This window comes from Canis lupus, chromosome 18, assembly GCF_011100685.1.
Source record: "Canis lupus familiaris isolate Mischka breed German Shepherd chromosome 18, alternate assembly UU_Cfam_GSD_1.0, whole genome shotgun sequence".
Classification (NCBI taxonomy): Eukaryota; Metazoa; Chordata; class Mammalia; order Carnivora; family Canidae; genus Canis; species Canis lupus.
The window spans coordinates 283,336-302,165 of NC_049239.1; the positions used below are offsets into that span (position 1 = coordinate 283,336).

At 47.9% G+C, this 18,830-nt stretch overlaps 1 protein-coding gene across 1 annotated transcript in view; it reads left to right on the forward strand.

The window, feature by feature from the left end:
- Positions 1-418: 418 nt before the first annotated feature.
- The window catches only part of ABCA13 (ATP binding cassette subfamily A member 13), a 232,906-nt gene continuing 214,494 nt past the window's right edge, over positions 419-18,830 (forward strand). The window contains exon 1 of the mRNA XM_038562528.1: positions 419-625. Coding sequence (XP_038418456.1) covers positions 557-625 — 69 coding nt within the window. The 5' untranslated portion in view covers positions 419-556. The remainder of the gene's footprint in view (positions 626-18,830) is intronic.

The following is an 18,830-nucleotide window of genomic DNA, read 5'->3' on the forward strand; positions in this document are numbered from 1 at the left end:
CCTGTCCCAGCAGTCCTCCAGGGTTTGCTCACAAGCCCCAGGGCCTGATGGGACCCCTGCTCCGCCTGCCCTGCCTCCGCCTGACGCATGGACCCCCGGGGGCACACGGGGAGGGGTGCAGCAGCCCGGCTGACCTGGAGCCTAACCACCCTGCTCTCCACGGGGGAGATCCACGCAGCTCCCACCTCCTTCCCCCTGCCAGGGGACCTCCCACCTGGGAAAGCTTCCGGCCAGGACTCGTGTGACAGCTGGCGAGTCCGGGAAGGGAGGAAGAGTCGCTTGCCACTGGCAAGGGCAGCGAGGGCGCCCCAGTTGGGTGCGCTCGTGGAGACGCGCAGGAAAGGGCCCCAGGCCGCCCCGTAACCCAGCCCCCAACACCGGGCGCAGGGAAAGGGCAGGATTTCCCAAGGGACGCAGAACAAGAGGGACATCCGATGCCCGCCACCATAATCTGTCTTGCATCACTCACTTTTGTTGAGGTTGACTAATGCGGGCGGGCCCTGGTCCAGGCCCAGGGATATAAGGCGGCAGGGGCCTGCCCGGAGCAGCAGGCGGCATGGGGCCGGCGGGGCGCCAGTTCGGAGCCCTGCTCTGGAAGAATTGGCTCTGCAGAGTCCGGCAGCCGGTGAGTGCAGCGTGCCTCCCGTCCGAGGGGGGGCGAGGGCACAGAGGAGGTGGGAGCCGCTGGGGGGCCCCTGCAGGGACCTGGGGAGGCCGGTGGCAGAGTCAGAACCTGCCTCAGGGCCACAGGAGCCCCACTGTCCCACCGCGGGCAAATCCAGGCGGTGCGTCTTGTCACAACAAGGCTAGGAGAGAAATACCCACCTCAACTAAACTAAAGGGGGGATTTGGACCCTAATGTTTTGGGGCCTCCACAGACCCCTCTGGTGGAAGGGACGGGCACACCTAGCATGTTACAGGCAGCGACCCCCGCCCCCAGGCAGGAGGCTGCAGGGCCTGTGCCCTCGGTGCCAGTTCTCAGCCTCCTGGAAATGCATCCCAGCGACACTGCAAGGTGCTCCTGAGCGGCTCAGAATTGCCCAAACCAGCCTCGTGCTGCTGTTACAGAAGCGTTTTCATGATGCAGAAATCGCCCATGCATCCCCAGGAGGCCCTCTGCTGTATTTCTAACCCCGCCACATTGAACGGCACCCCGGTGAGTGTCATGTCCAGCAGCGGTGGAGCTGCAGCTGTGGCTACAGACTTTTCAGATTATTTATCTATTTATTTATTTATTTATTTATTTATTTATTTATTTATTTATTTATTTAATTTATTCAGGGAGACAGAGAGAGAGGCAGAGACAGGCAGAGGAAGAAGCAGGCTCCATGCAGGAAGCCCTATGTGGGACTCGATCCCTGGTCCCCAGGATCACACTCCGGGCTGCAAGCAGCGCTAGACCACTGCGCCATCAGGGCAGCCCAACTTTTCAGATTTTAAGGTCTGCGTGCGGCACGTAGGGTTTTCCCACTGCCCCCTTCTTCCCTTTAAAGAAACTCAGTAACTGGCGTTGAATCTCATTTTGCTGATTTCTCATTATCGAGAGCCTTCTTTCTTCCTCCAAATATGGTGAATGTCAAAAGGGTGATTTCTTTCTCAGGCAGAGGCCTTCAGGATTCACAGGACTTCAGTCGGAAATTTGCAGGAAAGTGTTAAGATCAGGAACTGACAGGGATGAGCACTGGGTGTTATTCTATATGTTGGCAAATTGAACAGCAATACAAAATAAATTTATAAAAAAAAATTTAAAAAAAGATCAGGAACTGACAAGCAGGGCTTCTGTGCTTTATTGTTTATGTGTTGGCGTCTGCCTAGGTGTTTTTCAATGCACGAACACCGGGTTTTATTGCCACGTGGCCTGTAAGCCGTATTTTACCAACATAAGTTCTAAGGAACTGAGCCTACTTTTCTGTGGAAGAACGTGACGGGTGGGAGTTCGTTTGCCGCGTGGCACAATTTCTGCTTCGGGCGGGCACCGGGACTGTGTGCCCTGCAGCATCGGGAGCTCTGGTGGTTCAAACACAGTCAAGGTGCTTAGTGCTGCTGAGCTGAGTACACCTCCGGTTAGAAATATCTAACTCGCTGATTTATCTGATGCGGCTCCTTAAGCGCTGTCCTGTATCCTGCCCTTTGCCTCCTTCTTCTCTGTAGTATTTGTGACCCCACAGCATCCCACAGATTCACGGATTCGCGGATTGACGGATTTGTGAGCTCGCTCCGGAGCCTGCCTGGGTATCTCAGATCCACAGGAGCAGGGGGTTTTGTTCTGACTCGTTCGCCAGCGTATTCAGCTAGGCCCAGGCTGTACCTGGCACAAAACAGGTGGACAGTACATACTGGTTGAGAAAGTGAAGGAAGAGAGGAATCGGTATTTCCGGCATCTCTGCTGGGTGCTAGATGCTGGGCGAGCCAGACCGACGGGTGCCCTGCCCTCAAGGAGCTGTAGCTCGGGACATGGAAAACAGGGGATCAAGTACCTATAAAATGAGCCTGCCTCTGAGGCTCGATCCTGCAGATGGGGAGGGAGTGGTACCTGCACGAGGTTATTCAGCAGGGCCTGCTCCGGCAGCAACCCCGTGGGGGGCAGGAACCACATAGCCTGGAACAGTGTTTCCTAGTCGATAAGAAGTGGGCTTTGGGGCTCTGTAGGGTGAACGAACGCACTGAAGGAGCCATTCACAGGGGAGCAAATGGAACCACACCCCTGGTGAGGGGCATCCGGGGCTCTGCGGGCTTGGTTTCAGCTCAGGTCATGATCTCGGGGTTTTAGGATTGAGCTTCCGAGTGTCGCTCAGCAAGAAGTTGGCTTCTCTCTTGGTCTCTCCTGCTCTGAAATAAATAAGTTAATGTTTTAAAAAAATACAACTCACACGTATATTTCCTTTAAAAAACATAATTTTTATACACATGAATTTATATACGCACTTTTACGTTTCATCTTCATTTCATTATATTTTATTATTGTAGTTCTTTAAGAAAACGCTTTACTATGGACCCTTGAGACAAAGATAGAATAGTGTAGAATGGATGAATGGTTACCCCTTGTTTTTATCCTCATACTTAGCTTCAGAAATTGCTGACTTTCTACTCTCCTTGGGGAAAAAAATTTACTTGAAACAGGAGACTGTTTTTACAACCATTTAAATATCATTTATTTTTTCTCTTGATTTTTAAATTTATTTTTTATTTTTTTGTTTTTTAAATTTTTTTATGTTTTTATTTTTTAAAAAAGATTTTATGTATTTATTTGAGAGAGAGAGACAGAACACAAATGAGAGGAGCAGAGAGAGAGGGAGAAGCAGCCTCCCCGCTGAGCAAGGAGCCCAATGTAGGGCTCGATCCTAGGACCCTGAGATCATGACCTGAGCCAAAGGCAGACGCTTAACCCACTGAGCCACGCAGGTGCCTACTCCTGATTTTTAAAAAGGATTTAAAAAAAATAAAATTAAAAAAAATAAAAAGGATTTTATTTATTTATTTTAGAGAGAGAGAGAGAGAGGGAGGGAGAGCGTGAGCAGGGGAGGGGCAGAGGAAGAGAGAGAGAGAGACTCTCAAGCAGACTCTGCGCTGAGTGTAGAGGCTGATGCAGGGCTGGGTCTTGTGACCCTGAGATCATGACCTCCGCCGACATCAAGAGTCGGGTGCTTAACTGACGGAGCCCCCCATGCTCTCTCCTGATCTTTGTCTGTTGCACAGAGGACACTTTAACAATGAGGAGCCCTTTAAAAATGTCGTTCTCCTAATGTGGCTGCTACTTCTTTGGTCTTTTCTTGTCGTTGGTCATATGCAATGTGCTATTTTCACATAATTGAAACCATAGCCTTTTGCTTTTTGCTTTCACTTAACATGGAGGACCAACATTTTGAACGTTTCTGTTTGGCCTTCATATTGAATGGTTTTATCACAAAATAGTTCATCAGTTGGATGCACATAATTTATTCAAGCGTCTGCTTACGCTGGACTGTAAGGTTCCTCCTGGTTCTTACCAGTCAGGCCTGACATCTTTGTTATGCATGAGGGACACATCTTGGGCTAGGTCATTCCTCTTGAATGAATTCCCTGGAGCTGGTTTCTGGGTCAGAGGCACTGGGCTGAGCACATCCAGAGCCGGCGCCCCAGGAGCACCCGCATGGGCCATCCGCAAGCAAGCTGGCCAACGGTGGCAAACGGCCCAGGGCCTCCGGCCAGGAGCCCTGCTGCGCAAGTCTGTCTGCGTGCTTTCACATTTCATTTTAACTGTAAATGAGTCTGATGCAACACTCCTCACTTTAATAATGTAATAACAGGGACGCCCGGGGGGCTCAGATGTTGAGCATCTGCCTTCGGCCCAGGGCGTGACCCCGGGGCCCCGGATCGAGTCCCATATCGGGCTCCCCGCAGGGAGCCTGCCTCTCCCTCTGCCTCTGTCTCTGCCTGTCTCTCTGGGTCTCTCATGGATAAATACAATCTTTTTAAAAATCATGTAATAACAACAACAAGAAGAAAGAATGGAAACCAAGTGTCTGCTGCTGGATGTCTCCTCGTGCTGCAACTCTTGGGGGTTTCTGGGTTTTGTGAAGAGCGGGGCTGACCCGTCACCTGCACAGTGGACGGCGCTGCTCCGCCACTCCGCCCCCCCGCCCCCCACCCAGGGGCCCCCGCACGAGCAGGACCTAGGACCGTGCTCGGCTCTGTGGGGCCTGCGGGCCTCCTACACCAGGCCGGCATTGGCCCGAGCTGCCAGGGTCGCTCCACCAGGACCGCCAGGCCTGGTCCAACAGGGAGCTCCCGCCTGCCGCCGGGCCTCGGCCACCGCATAAGGCGCCGTGCCCGTCCCAGGCCCGGGGCACGTGTCGCCGGGCGTGGCCGCTTCCGTCGCAGGCGAGGGCTGTTCCTTCGGGCCAGCTCCCAGGAAGCCCTGGGGCTGAGTTGGCGCCGCCCCCTCGGGCTCCCGCTCAGCACGAAGCCGGACTCCCTCCCACAGGGGTGCCCTGGGGAGCCCCCCACCCCGGGCCCAACATCCGAGGGCCGTGTCAGCAGGAGCACCGGGCTTCCTCTGAAGAACCAGTTCCCGAGCCGAGCGCCAGCGACCTCAAGCCGCGGAGCTTTTGTGCACGAGCTTGTGTTTTCCTTGCACGAGATCTTTGCATTTTTGTCCTGCTACCAAGCTCACCTGGGGCCAAGGAATAGTTGCCCTTCGGAAACAGTCTCCTGCCACGATTCTGGGTTCCTCTGAAATTGCAGGAAGTCCTGGCTTTCCAATCCCAGGAGTAAGTAGCTCTTACTTCTTCTGGAAATTGTTTCGATCTTAGAGGCGGACAGACGCTGGCTGCTTTTGTGTCATTACAACCCACCGATTTCTTGTTGCCAGATTGACTGCAAAGATCCATAAGAGCCTTGATTGGAACCGGAGGGTCAGAGGTCAGGAGCTGACCCCTTTGCTGGCAGCTTGAATAAAAGACCAAAGGCTGGCTCTTGACAATAGGCTGCCTTGTACGCAGGGCCGCCCCGCCGGCTCAGTCAGTGGAGCACGGGACTCCTGATCTCGGGTTGGGAGTTCGAGTCTGCTGGCTGTAGAGATTAGGTAAAAATAAAATAAAAAAAAAATAGCAGAGTAGCTTTATATTAGAGGAGATGAGACTGTTCAAACGTGAACTATATGCACAGACTGACGTTGCACGTGCTGCTGAAGGGATCAGGGATCTAAGAACCTCTACGTGCTTTGATGGTTTGAAAAAAGTTAAAAGTCACGGCCATGGAATCCTGGTCCTGAAGAAGGTGGCGGAGAGTCATTTACCAATATTGTCTCGCCTGGGGGCCTGAGCAAGTGAGGCCTGTCCTGGGACAGTGCGGGCCCTGGCCCTCGGGGAGGAGGCCGGCCACCCCGAGGTCACGCGGGGTCAGGGAAGGTTGGTCAGGTGCGTCTCAGCTTACTTAGCGCGGTGGTCCAGGAAAAGCACTCAGAAGTGAATTACTTATATTCCCCAAATGAATGAGAACATATAATGTTTATCCTTAGTGAAAGGGAATATAAGGGAAGGGAGAAGAAATGTGTGGGAAATATCAGAAAAGGAGACAGAACGTAAAGACTGCTAACTCTGGGAAACGAACTAGGGGTGATGGAAGGGGAGGAGGGCGGGGGGTGGGAGTGAATGGGTGACGGGTACTGGGGGTTATTCTGTATGTTAGTAAATTGAACACCAATAAAAATAAATTAAAAACATTAAAAAAAAAAGAAGTGAATTACTGAAAAGCAGACGCCTCTCTGTATCTTTAGAAGGGACACACGCTGTGTGGGTTTGTTTGCTTTGCTCCTGGTCACATGCGCCATACCAGCAGGGCCCTTTCTTTCATTTAGATGATTCTTCCCGTACTCCCAATTCCTACCCTCAGCTTCCCCTTCCCCCAGGCTGTCTCCGGGTGCTCCATGGAGCAGAGCACACGGGCCAGCTCTGAAGGGCAGCGCGCGCTCCTGGAACAGGGTCTTGTCATATTCAGAGTTTTGCTCACTGTAGGCCTGGGTTTAAGGATGCGAGAGTATCCAGTCTGTTGTTCTTTCATTTGTTCTTTCTTTCTTTTTTTTCTTTTTTAAAAATGTTATTTATTGAGGGCAGCCCCGGTGGTGCAGCGGTTTAGTGCCGCCTGCAGCCCAGAGCCTGATCCTGGAGGCCCGGGATCGAGTCTCACGTCGGGCTCCCTGCATGGAGCCTGCTTCTCCCTCTGCCTGTGTCTCTGCCTCTCTCCCTCTCTCTCTGTCTCTCATGAATAAATAAATAAAATCTTTAAAAAATGTTATTTATTGAGAGAGAGAGGTTGGGGGGCAGGGGACAAAGGGACAAGCAGACTGACTCCCTGTTGAGTGTAGATTCCAACAGGCGCTTTATCTTAGGGCCCTGAGATCGTGACCTGAGCTGAAATCAAGACTCTGAGGCTTAACGGACTGAGCCACCCAGGTGCCCCTGGTTCTGGAAGATTTCCATCAGAATGGTGAATTTGTGTGACTCCCATGAAAAAACAAAAAACAAAAGCAACAACAACCAAACCACCAAAACCCAAAAAGGGAGCCCTCTTCTTCCCAGGGAGGTGTTTCCTCCCTACTCAGGAATGTGAGTCCTAGGAAACCTGGAGTTTCCCCGGGTTTATTTACTTTGACCTCACATAAGCCTGGGTTTCCAATTACAAGAAAGATTAACCAAACAAAACCAAACAAAACCAACCTCCTGGAAATAATAAGGCCAGAGACCGGGGCAAGGGGGCACCTCAGGCTTGTTTCAGGAGATTATACTGGAGGCCCAGGGTGGGTCCTGGGCACCCTGCAGATTGAGGAGCATTGATTTTGTCACCCTGGGGCTCTGAGGTCGGCTCTGCCTTTGCCACTCAGCCGCCGGCCCTCCCTGCTGGTGTCCCAGAAGAGGTAGCCAGGGCTTGTCCCCAGGTGGTGCTCACAGGTACCTGTCACCCTGTGGGTTCAGAGCTGGAGATCCTGGCCATCTGACCCGTGCACCAGAGAGCCCCCTTCTGTAAACAATCCCTCTTGGGGATGAGGGGGACGGGGCAAGGAGGTGTGTGCCCGCCACCCATCCTGATCTCTGTCCCAGACGTAGGGATCCAGGCAGAGTGTGGGTCACGAGGCTGCTCGGAGGGACCCACAGAGGAAGGTCAAACAGGGAGGATCTGCGAGCCCGGGCTCTTTCCTCCACCCCAGGCCTTTCCTGCGTCCTTCCCTCCGCCAACCAGCACATCCTAGCTTCCCCAGCCGGGCCCCCAGGCCTGTGTGGTCTTCCCCACGCCCCTGCAGGGCAGGACGTCTCAGTCCCACCTCACGGATGATGGAGGCTGAGAGCACCCGGGGCACGGGGACCGTGGTGGCAGCAGGCTCACGCCCGCCTGGCAGGACACTGCGGAGCTCCTTCCTGCTTGGCCAGGTTGGGGCTGGTCACCTGCACGCCCCACCTGGGTCTCTGTGCCGCCGGGGGCTGCTGTCGCCGGGGCTCCCTTGTTGCCAGCAAGCAGGGCCTTGCCAACGTGAATGTGCCCCCTTTCGTCACGTTGTATGAAACATGACCTTCGTGCGAGGCGGGCCGGCCCACCCCAAACACAATGGGGTTACAATGAATTCCAAATGGTGACGTCTGAGCCAGAGGCACGCACACTGTTCCGAAGGGCTGTGCGAGGCACGTGGCACCCGTGGTGGCCTGTGTGGGTGCGGGTGGTCTGTGCTGCAGGGCTTCCCGCACGGCCAGGGGTGTGTTGAGGGTCATCTAACCTTCTCTTTTGAGAGGTTTGTATAAAAAGGAACATGTTTATATGGATTTTCCCTTATGAAAATTGCCCACAGGGGCGCCGGGCTGGCTCCGTCGGTGGAGCATGTGACTCTTGATCGCGCAGTGGGGAGTTTGAGCCCCGTGTTGGGGGTAGAGATTACTTAAAAATAAAATCTTTGGGCAGCCCAGGGGGCTCAGCGGTTTAGCGCCGCCTTTGGCCCAGGGTGTGACCCAGGGGTCCTGGGATCGAGTCCCACGTCGGGCTCCCTGCAGGGAGCCTGCTTCTCCCTCTGCCTGTGTCTCTGCCTCTCTCTGTGTCTCATGAATAAATAAATAAAATCTTTAAAAATAAATAAAATATAAATAAATAAATAAATAAATAAATAAATAAATAAAATCTTTAAGAAAATAATAAATGGCCGGTTCAATTCTTTTCCACTTGTGTAGTTAGGAGGCTGGTGAATTTCTCCTGTGGTTTGGTTGTTGAGACCTTGATGGCAAGTACCTCCTCCTCGCCCCAGGTAGCTGTCCTCCGTCTTCCTTCCTGCCTTTTTTTTTTTTTTTTTTGAAGATGTTATTTATTTATCTGGCGGAGAGAGAGCATGCACACAGCACGGTGAGGGGTGGGGGAGAAGCAGGCTCCCCGCTGAGCAGGGAGCCCGCACCCAGCTAGGTCCAGGCGCTTCCCTGACGGAGCCACCGGGCCCAGCCGCCCTTGCCTCTGTTTCTGTACGTGTACCGCCCGGTGTAGTCTGTGTATCTTACAGTATCACCTTTCCTTTTCCTTTGAAATAGGTCTTTTATGGTTTCAAACCTGCAGGAAGTATGTTTTACTTACCGACAGGTTTGACCAACAGTCTACTTGCTTCTGGTTTCGCTCGATTTGAGTTTGCTCTGTTTGGACTTCCATCTACTTAAAACACACCCGGGGGGACTCTGCGGAGCTTCAGTTTGTCAAGGTCATCTCAGGACGCTGGGCCGGAGCTCGCTGCCCCCGGCTGCCCCTGGCTGCCCCCTGCCTCGTGCAGTGGCCCTCCCTGCCTGTGCTAGCCGGAAGGTCACTGTGTCATGTGTTTCCAAGCGTGCTTGAGCCTGTGCTGGGAGACCCAGCGTAGGTACTGAGTGAACATTTAAGACACGAGTGTTTTTCAACACGAAGCTCAAAAATTCGTAAGAGCAGATGACACGGGGAGGCGAGAGAGCGAGGCCGCGGGTGGCTCGGGCCTGGTGGCTGCGGGTGCCCCAGCTGGGGGGGACCTGGGCCAGCGAGGCGCCGGGCTCCTTGGCTCCAGCCGGGGTCGTGGGGCCCCACTGCCACGCGGTGTTTTGCAGCAGGACCTCATAGAGCCTCGGGGACGGCCCAGGCCCCAAGAGCACAGCGAATGTCATGCTCCCGCCTGTCTGTGTCCGGCCAGGGGGCTCCTGGCTCAGCTCTGCTTCCTTCCCTGACGCCCTGGGCCCCAGGGAGCTGCCCCCCCGGCTCGGCCTTGGGGCTCAGCCCCCCCCCCCCCCGGCCTCTGCCTTCCCGAGTCCGGGACACTGTGCCTTCCCACGGACGGTTTCCATTGGCCCGAAGCGCAGGCCCGAGGCCCTGTCTGCCGCCTGGGAACTAGGCCAGGGGACCGAGCCCGGTGCGCAACCTGGCACCGAGCGGCCTCGCTGGTTGTAGGAGGCGGGACGGATGCTGCACGTGGGCCTGTGGACACCAGCTGCGGCCAGGCTGTGAGGACGGCTCCAGCTCACCCGGGCGTTTCCACAAGAGCCTGTGCACAGACGCCCCCACGGACGCCCCCACGGATGCCCCCACGGATGCTCCCACAGATGCTCCCACGGCGCGTGCTGCATCTTAGCAGGCGGGACTGGGCCGAGGGTGTTGCCCCAGTGCCTGACACTCGCTTTGCACCTCCTGATGAAGGGATGAAGGAAGGAAGGAAGGAAGGAATGAGTGAAAAAGTACACTGACTCTTATTATTATTCCAGTGCAAAACAATTTAATGATCAATTCTCCTGGCTTTTTGCATGACTGCCATTTTTTTGTTGTTGTTCACGAATAATGGAAGCATTCCTCTCAATTCCTGCATATAATTACCTTCTCAAAAACTGTTAGCTTGAGGGGCGCCCAGGGGCTCAGGGGTTCAGCGTCTGCCTTCAGCCCAGGGCGTGACCCCGGGGCCCAGGGATCGAGTCCCACATCGGGCTCCCTGCATGGAGCCTGCTCCTCCCTCTGCCTGGGTCTCTGCCTCTCTCTGTGTCTCTCACGAATAAATAAAATCTTTAAAAAAAAAACTGTTAGCTTGAACCTTTTAAATTTAAATTTAATTTAAAAAATAGTTTATTTATCTATCTATTTATTTGAGAGAGAGGGCGAGAGCACGAGCGGGGGCAGGAGCAGAGGGTGAGGGACAAGTGGACTTGGTGCTGAGCATAAAGCTCGCCGGGGCCTCCGTCCCAGGACCCTGAGGTCTGACCTGAGCTGAAACAAGTCAGATGCTCAACCGACTGAGCCACCCAGACGCCCTGCACCTTCTTTATAGGCTCAAACCAATGTCATATAGATAAATTAATATGGTTCAACTTATTATATGGTTGTCGAAGTGTGTGGTCATATAATTTGTTCGTCTTCAGATATATTAATGTCATCAGGTTGTTTTCTAAAGTTCCCACCGACACTTGGTGGTGTCAGATTGTTTAGTTTTTCCCAAACTACAGGCTGTAAAATGGTGTCTTGTTGGCGTTGGACTTGTACCTCCCTAAGGTCTGCCCACATCGAGCTTCCGCAAGGTGTTCGTAAATCGCTCCCGTCAGCTCGGATCCTTTGAGTGTTTTCTGCTGGGTAGTTGTTCTTCGCATTGATTTGTAGGAACGTGTAGATATTCTGGATACGATGTCAATTATATATGCTGAGGCAGATTCTTCACTTCTGCGCCTTGTCTCACTTTATAAAGTAGCTTTTCTGGGGCACCTGGGGGGCTCAGGCGGTGAAGCGTCTGCCTTTGGCTGAGGTTGGTGATCTCAGGGTCTTGGGATCGAGTCCCGAATCAGGGTCCTTCTGCTTCTTCCCCTCTCTCCCTCTCTTTCTGTCTTTTATGAATACATAAATAGAATCTTTAAAAAAATAGTTTTTCTGGGGGTGCCTGGCTGGCTCAGTTGGTAGAGCATGGGGCTCTTGACCTCATGGTTGTGAGTTCAATTCCCAGGTGGGGTGTGGAGATGACTTAAAAATAAAATCTTAAAAAAATAGATTTCTCCAATAAAAAATAAATTTATTATTAAAAAAATAGATTTCTGAGGAACAGAGATTTTAATTTTAATATGGCTTTAATTTTCCTTTGTTGTTCATGCTTTTTTCTTTCTTCTTAAGACAGACAAGACATGCTCTATGTGTTCTTGTTAACATTTTAGCTTCTTTTTCTCATTTTTTCTAGGATGAGAGCTCAGGACTGAATCCCTCCCTCCCCCACTCCCCTACTCAACAGATCACCAATGACCTGGCACGTGTTCTGAGAAGTTTTTCTCCCGTTGGTCCACTGGCCACCTTTTTCCCATATAACATTTCCGACATGCTGGCTTCTGTTCCTGGCTCCATCTGCCTTTCTTCGGGTTAGGCTCTGCACGTTGAGCTAATAGCACACAGTCCTCCCATCATTTTATAGGAAGTCTTGATATGTGGGAGGACAAATCCTTTCAACCTGTTGGTGAAAATTGTCTTGAATATTGACCTTCGTTCTCCCAGATTCGTTCTAGAACCAGCTCATTAAAATTGGTATCAGCAAAATCAAAATACAACAAGCAAAAACCTGTTGGAATCCCACTGGAATTGCACAGAAGGCATAGATTAGTTTGGGCAGAATTAACAGCTTTCTGATACTGAAGTTTCTAATGCATTGAGAATGTTCATCTGTTCATTTATTTAGTTTCTCTCAGGTGTCTTTCAATAAAGTTCATGATTTTATTCATCAAATAATTGCATGTATTTTGGTTAGATTTTGTTCCCAAGGTCCTTAATACTTTTATTCATAATATTAGTGGCATCTTACTTAAAAAAAATACATTTTCTAGGTGATTTTTGCTGGTGTAGGGAATTATTGTGAGACAAGTATTGAACTTTCTCCTATGAAAGTAAATTTGTAATTTCTTTTTTTTTTTTCTTAAGATTTTATTTTAGGGGGATCCCTGGGTGGCACAGTGGTTTAGCGTCTGCCTTTGGTCCAGGGCGCGATCCTGGAGTCCTGGGATCAAGTCCCACGTCAGGCTCCCGGTGCATGGAGCCTGCTTCTCCCTCTACCTATATCTCTGCCTCTCTCTCTCTCTCTCTATGTCTATCATAAATAAATAAATCTTTAAAAAAAAAGATTTTACTTTAAAGTAATCTCTACACCAAACATGGGGCTTGAACTCATGACCCTGAGATTAATAGTTTCTTGCTCTACCAACTGAGCCAGCCAAGGTGCTGCTAAAGGTCTCCTTCTGCATTTCTATCACTTGTTTTCTATTTCTTGAGGATATTTAATAGGTTTATAAATGCATACAATTATTGCATCTTCCTATTCTATAACTTCTGTTATTACATAGTGATCTTTCCTATACCTAAAAATGTTGTCTTAAATCCTCTTGTCTGATTTGACCAGCTAATTTTAATATTTACCTTGTGTGTCTTTTTCAACTCTTTTTAAAAAATAAATCTTTGTTTTTTTTAAATTAATTTATATATTTATTTATTATAATTTATTTTTTAAAAGTAGGTTCCACACCCAACGTGGGGCTCAAACTTACAACCCTGCAATCAAGAGTCAATGCTCTTCCTAGTGAGCCAAGCAGACACCCTCTTTTTCATCTCTTTACTTCAACCAGTTTGTGTCCTTATATTTTAATTTTATCTGTTCCAAGTAACATAAAGTTTTCTTAAATGAAGCCTGAATATTCTTGTCTTTCAAACAGTGAGTTTAATCCAAGCATTTATTGAAACTTAAGCCTCTTGTTTGCAAATTTCTTTAGCATTCGTCTCCAGTTGGGTAACTTTGGTTTCTAATTCACTGGAAGTTTTCTTTTACTGTCATTCATGAGAGATCATTTTTCTGGATATTCAATTCTAGATGGACCGAATTTCTCCAAGCAATCTATAGATACTTAATTTTCTTCTGGTTTCTTGCTATTGATGAGTCCTTGGCAAGTCTATTCTTTTGATATAGTGTGGCTTTATTTCTTGAATTGCTGTTGAAATCTTTTCTTGGACTTAGTTATGCTGAGGTTTTGAAAGTGGATTTGGGGGACGCCTGGGTGGCTCAGGGATTGAGCATCTGCCTTCGGCCCAGGGCGTGATCCCAGGGTCTTGGGATTGAGTCCCACATCGGGCTCCCTGCATGGAGCCTGCTTTTCCCTCTGCCTGTGTCTCTGCCTCTCTCTGTGTCTCTCATGAATAAATTTAAAAAATCTTAAAAAAAGAAAAAGAAAAAGAAATAAAGTAGATTTGGTTTCCTGGTAAATGTTATATTTCCTTTATCAATGAATTTGTGTCTTTTGTATGTTCTGGAAAATTCTCAGACATTTGTTATTTGAATACTGCCTTGCCTGTAGCCTCTTCATTTCCCTTTGGCGGGGGGACTCTCTTCTATAACTAAATCTCATACTTAAAGATTCAACTTATGACCTCTGTCTTCTCTTTAATTTTTTTGTCCCTCTCCTCATCGCAGCGCTCTGGAGATTACTTTCTGGACGACCAGCATGCAACAAAAACCATGTTCTCATGACAGGGATCCTGTTTTTTCTCCTTGGTGTGATACTGGAAGCCGAAGGGACATTGTGGGATTTTAAAATTTGTCCCATTTTTATATTGGCTGAATTTCATCATCAAGATATTTCCCCCTTGGGATTCATGGTTAATAAATGATCTGTGTTTTCTTATGATTGAGAATATATGTATGTCAGTTTTCTTTAAGGGCCGTTTTGGTTGGTTATCATATTAAAAAAAATTTTTTTTTAAAGATCTCATGTATTTATTTGAGAAAGGGAGAGAGATAGAGAGGTCATGAGCAGAGGTGGAGGAGAGAGATTAGCAGGCTCCCCACTGAGCAGGGAGCCTAAAGTAGGGCTCACCCCAGGGCCCCAGATCATGACCCGAGCCCAAGGCAGACGCTTCCCCAACTGACCCACTCAGGTGCCCCTTTAAAAATGTTTTAAAGAAAAAAAAAATGTTTTAAAGAGGGATCCCTGGGTGGCTCAGCGGTTCAGCGCCTGCTTTCAGCCCAGGGTGTGATCCTGGTGTCCTGGGATCGAGTCCCATGTCGGGCTCCCTGCATGGAGCCTGCTTCTCCCTCTGTCTGGGTCTCTGCTTCTCTCTCTGTGTCTCTCATGAATAAATAAATAAAATTTTTAAAAAAGTGTTTTAAAGAAAATCACTGTTGTTATCACAAACTGTTTCTGTAATGCAGAAATCAAAATTTAACTGTCATCTCTTTGTGTGGTTTCTAAATGGTTTAGAATTCAGCAGTGATGGTTCTGTCGTTATGTATTTCTTAGCTGCAACCTCTCTTTTCATTTACATTCTTTTTTTTTTTTTTTTGGAGCTCTTGTTTTCTGAATGTTCTTATTGTTTTTCTTTCTGAAACAGTTGTAAAGAAATTCCTCATTTTCTTTGTGTTGTTTACTTTCCAGCCATGCTTTATGACTTTGGTTTGCTTATTTGTTTCTTCCCATCCAGAATGTTCAGACAGCTGTTCTGCTCTTTCTTTTAATCTGATTCATTCTTGAGAGTTCAGCTGGGTGTTTTATTTGATCTCGACTCTCTTTTTGATAAATCTAAGACTAGGCTGATTTCTCCTCCAAACTCTAGTGCCATCTCTGAGCACACCCTGTATATGCAGATTTTCTACGCAGGAGGGATGGTTTGATGAGCATGGAGATGAGTCGGGGGCTTACCCACCAGTGAGATGAGTTGCAGACGTTATTACACCAGTGGGGCTCTGGGCTCTGCTTTGGAATTTTGTCCCCTGTTTTATACCATATTCACTGCATCCAGTTGGGGAAATTGTTCTTCAACTCTGGATTCTTTCCACCTGAATATGTGCAACCGTGAAATCTCCAGCAGAATCAGACTCATTGTTCACTTCTCTGTGTTTCATTTATTGTTTGCAGCTGCATTTCCCTGCCTCTTGCTGGAAGGAGAGAGGCAAGGCCTTTGGGGTGCTCACCCTGCAGGTGCAGATGTTGGGGAGGGTCCTGGGACTGCAGGCTGCAGCATTACAGCTTTGGAGGTGCTGGGTGGGGTCAGGACTGAAGTAGTCTTGCTTGATTTGCTCTAGAGACCCGTTTCTTGGCATTTTTGTAGTTTTTGTATTCTAGAAAGACAAGTTGTCTATTTTTCCTCTCTACCTTCTTTTCTTTTTCTCTTCTCATTTTGTCTGGGAGAAGAAAAAAATCTGTGAGGAAGTTTCAATATTTCACATGTATGTTTCCGCGTATGTAGTATTAAGGTCTTGGCAAATGCCGCTGCCTCTCAGCTGGTTTTTAAGGGGGTCCATAGGAGTCACGGCCATGGCCACTGTGGGATGTGGAAGCTGGGATGCAGAGCTGGGCACTTTTGCCATCTCCTGGTGGGCCTGAGCTGTGGGCCACAGAGGGAAGCGTTCCCATTCAGCAGCGATGGGATTAGAAATGTCAAGCAAGATTACAAGATAGTGAGGACACTTGAGAAGGAAAGCATGATCCAAAAATGTGAGGACAAAGAGCGGCCGCCTCTGCGTGCCTCCAGGGAAACAATCTCATGAAAGGAGGTGATTCACTTGCTCACAATGGGCAGTGACACAGCAGAACTGGGTGTTTGGATACTTTTCTCTTCTGACCAGAGTTATTTCAAAGTCGGAACAATAGAAGATTTTTTTTCCTACCTGTGCTTTTCGGAGCAGCTGGTGATTGGCTTGTAATGACCCAAGATACAGTTTTTTAAAGTTTAACTGAGGTTCTCTTTTATTTCAAGATCTCCAAGAAACTTCCCAATTATACCATATAGAGTTCTATTTTTTTGACACTGTTATTTCCATTCGTTATTGGAGATTTTCCATTTATTTAAGGACTGGACAGGTAAGTACTTGTAGCTTCACAGCTGCCACTGACTACTTTAACTTGGCCGTGACAAGGCCCCTTAAATGATGATGGTCTCTATGTGCAGGAAGAAAATAATCCAGATGCTAGAAATAAAAAGTTTGGTACATTGGGTACATCAGAGATTTTGACAATAAAAAGGCAAATAAGACACTGAAGAAAAATATTTGTAATACTTTAAGCCAACAAAGGACCAGTTAAGGAGTCCCTTAATTAAAAAAAAAAAAAATAGAAGAAAGAAAAAAGAAAATTGGAAGCAATGATGTACAGACCAGTTTAGGAAAAAAAAAAAAAGAAAAAGCAGACAGGAAAAAAAATGCATCGAGTGGGTTCTGGGATAGTAAGACTGCTTCTTCAGTGTTAGACCAAGTATCCTTGAGTTTGAACCTGTCGGATGTAGAATGCTGTTTGTGCATTAGTGAGCACAAAGAGCCCGTTTAGCGTCTGACTGTAACTTTAGTGTATATTATACATGTAATAGAAACATGGACAGAGGGAATAAGGAGTTAATGGACCAGGAGTTATTATATACTAGCCTATGAAAAATACTTGACGTTAAGAATTAAAGAAAAATTCTTTTTGCATATCACTTTGAGAAAACATGGACAGAAATTTAAGTTTGTTAATCTTGGGTGCCAGTGAGGGTGGTTGGAGGGAAGGATGACTGGCTTAGCTTTTACGGAGGGCCTGCTGGTTGTGTTTATCCAAATTAAAAATCAAACACGGGGATCCCTGGGTGGCGCAGCGGTTTAGCACCTGCCTTTGGCCCAGGGCGCTATCCTGGCGACCCGGGATCAAGTCCCGCGTAGGGCTCCCCGCATGGAGCCTGCTTCTCCCTCCTCCTGTGTCTCTGCCTCTCTCTCTCTCTCTCTCTCTCTATCATAAATAAACAAATCTTTAAAAAAAAAAAAAAATCAAACTCACTTTTACTTGGTTATCTCACTTGGCAGTGGTACTCCATGAATATACTTACCAAAGGCAGCCAAACACGTGCAGAAAACTCATGATAGCAATGGCCCCAAACAGAAAACCTTCCAAGTTTCCATTGGTGACTGGTTGGATAAATTAAATTCTACAGTAGATTATCAGGTGCTCTTTAAAAATGGTGAGGTAGATCTATAAGTGCTGATATGAAAGATTCTTTCCAAAACCATTAGTTATGCTTATTTATGTTTTTTTTTCAAAACATTTATTGATTTATTTATTTTAGAGAGAGTGTGTATTCAGGGAGGAGGGATACAAGAAGAGGGAGAGAGTCCCAAGCAGTCTCTGCGCTGAGCGTGGAGCCCAACCCTGCTCGATCTCACAACCCTGAGGTCACCACTGGAGCCCAAACCAAGAGTCGGATACTGAACCGACTGAACCACCTGGGTGCCTTGCTTATATATGTTTTTAAAAAATGAATTCAGGAAACTGTTCAGATAATTTATCCTTTGGGAGAGTGGTTATATTCTTTCTGTACTTTTAACATTTGCTAACCATGCAAATATGTAATTATTTATAATATCAAAAGTTGTTCTATGAATCTAGGTCTATAAACCATTTTGTTTTCTTTATACCTCTCTATCTTAAAAAATGGCTATCACATGTTGTTTAAAATTTTTAAATCAAAAAATTATGTACTTATTCTTCTTAATGATGTCAAGTCATTGTTGCATTTGAGGCACGTGTTCTGTTTTGCACATTTGTATTCAGCCAGAGTTAATTAGGGAATCCTCCCCCACCACGCCTCTACTCCCATTCTTCAGGAAATGATTATTTGTTGCAGAGAAGATGACCGGAACGGTCTGTGGTCTTCTGAGCGTTCTTGACCTCTCCTTCTGGTTTAATTACCATCCTTTGAGTCAGGTGGTGGCCTCCTGCAGACACCCTCCCCGTTATCAGGATGTATGATACTGGGCTCAGTAATTGGTCAGGAACTTTTCATAATGAAGCACTTTCTGGCACAAACAATATTATCTCATGAGCTATTACAAAGGTGGCGACTTCTTATCTTCTTTAATTACAGTAGGGGTGGGAACCTTTTCACTAGTGTTTCACCTTTATGGCTCCCAGCCACATGCACCCCACCTAATGCATTTAGATGCTGTTTCATTACAGGGAAGATTAGGGACAGGCAGTTCAAAGAGCAAAGGAATTGAAGAGATTAGACGTTTGTTTTGGTTCAAAGCATAGTAACTTGGCATCTGAAATAACCTTCTTAAGTGTTAGACTGAGTATCCTTCTCTTCCTAATCTGCCGACTTAGGTTTTTCTTCATGCGTTATTGAATGCCTAGCCTGTTTTGTGTCTGGTTATAAAGTTTTCTATTTGTGTGATGAATGGAAGTCTACAGGAGAACATTATCCAACATAAAAATCAAGGGAAGAATGATGACAATAAGAATAAACTGGTGATAATTGAAGATTTTCTCTTAATTAGTTTTTCACTGAACTCTACCTTGGGTATCTCTTTCTTAGATAATTAAATTCCATGTATCAATGGTAGTTCC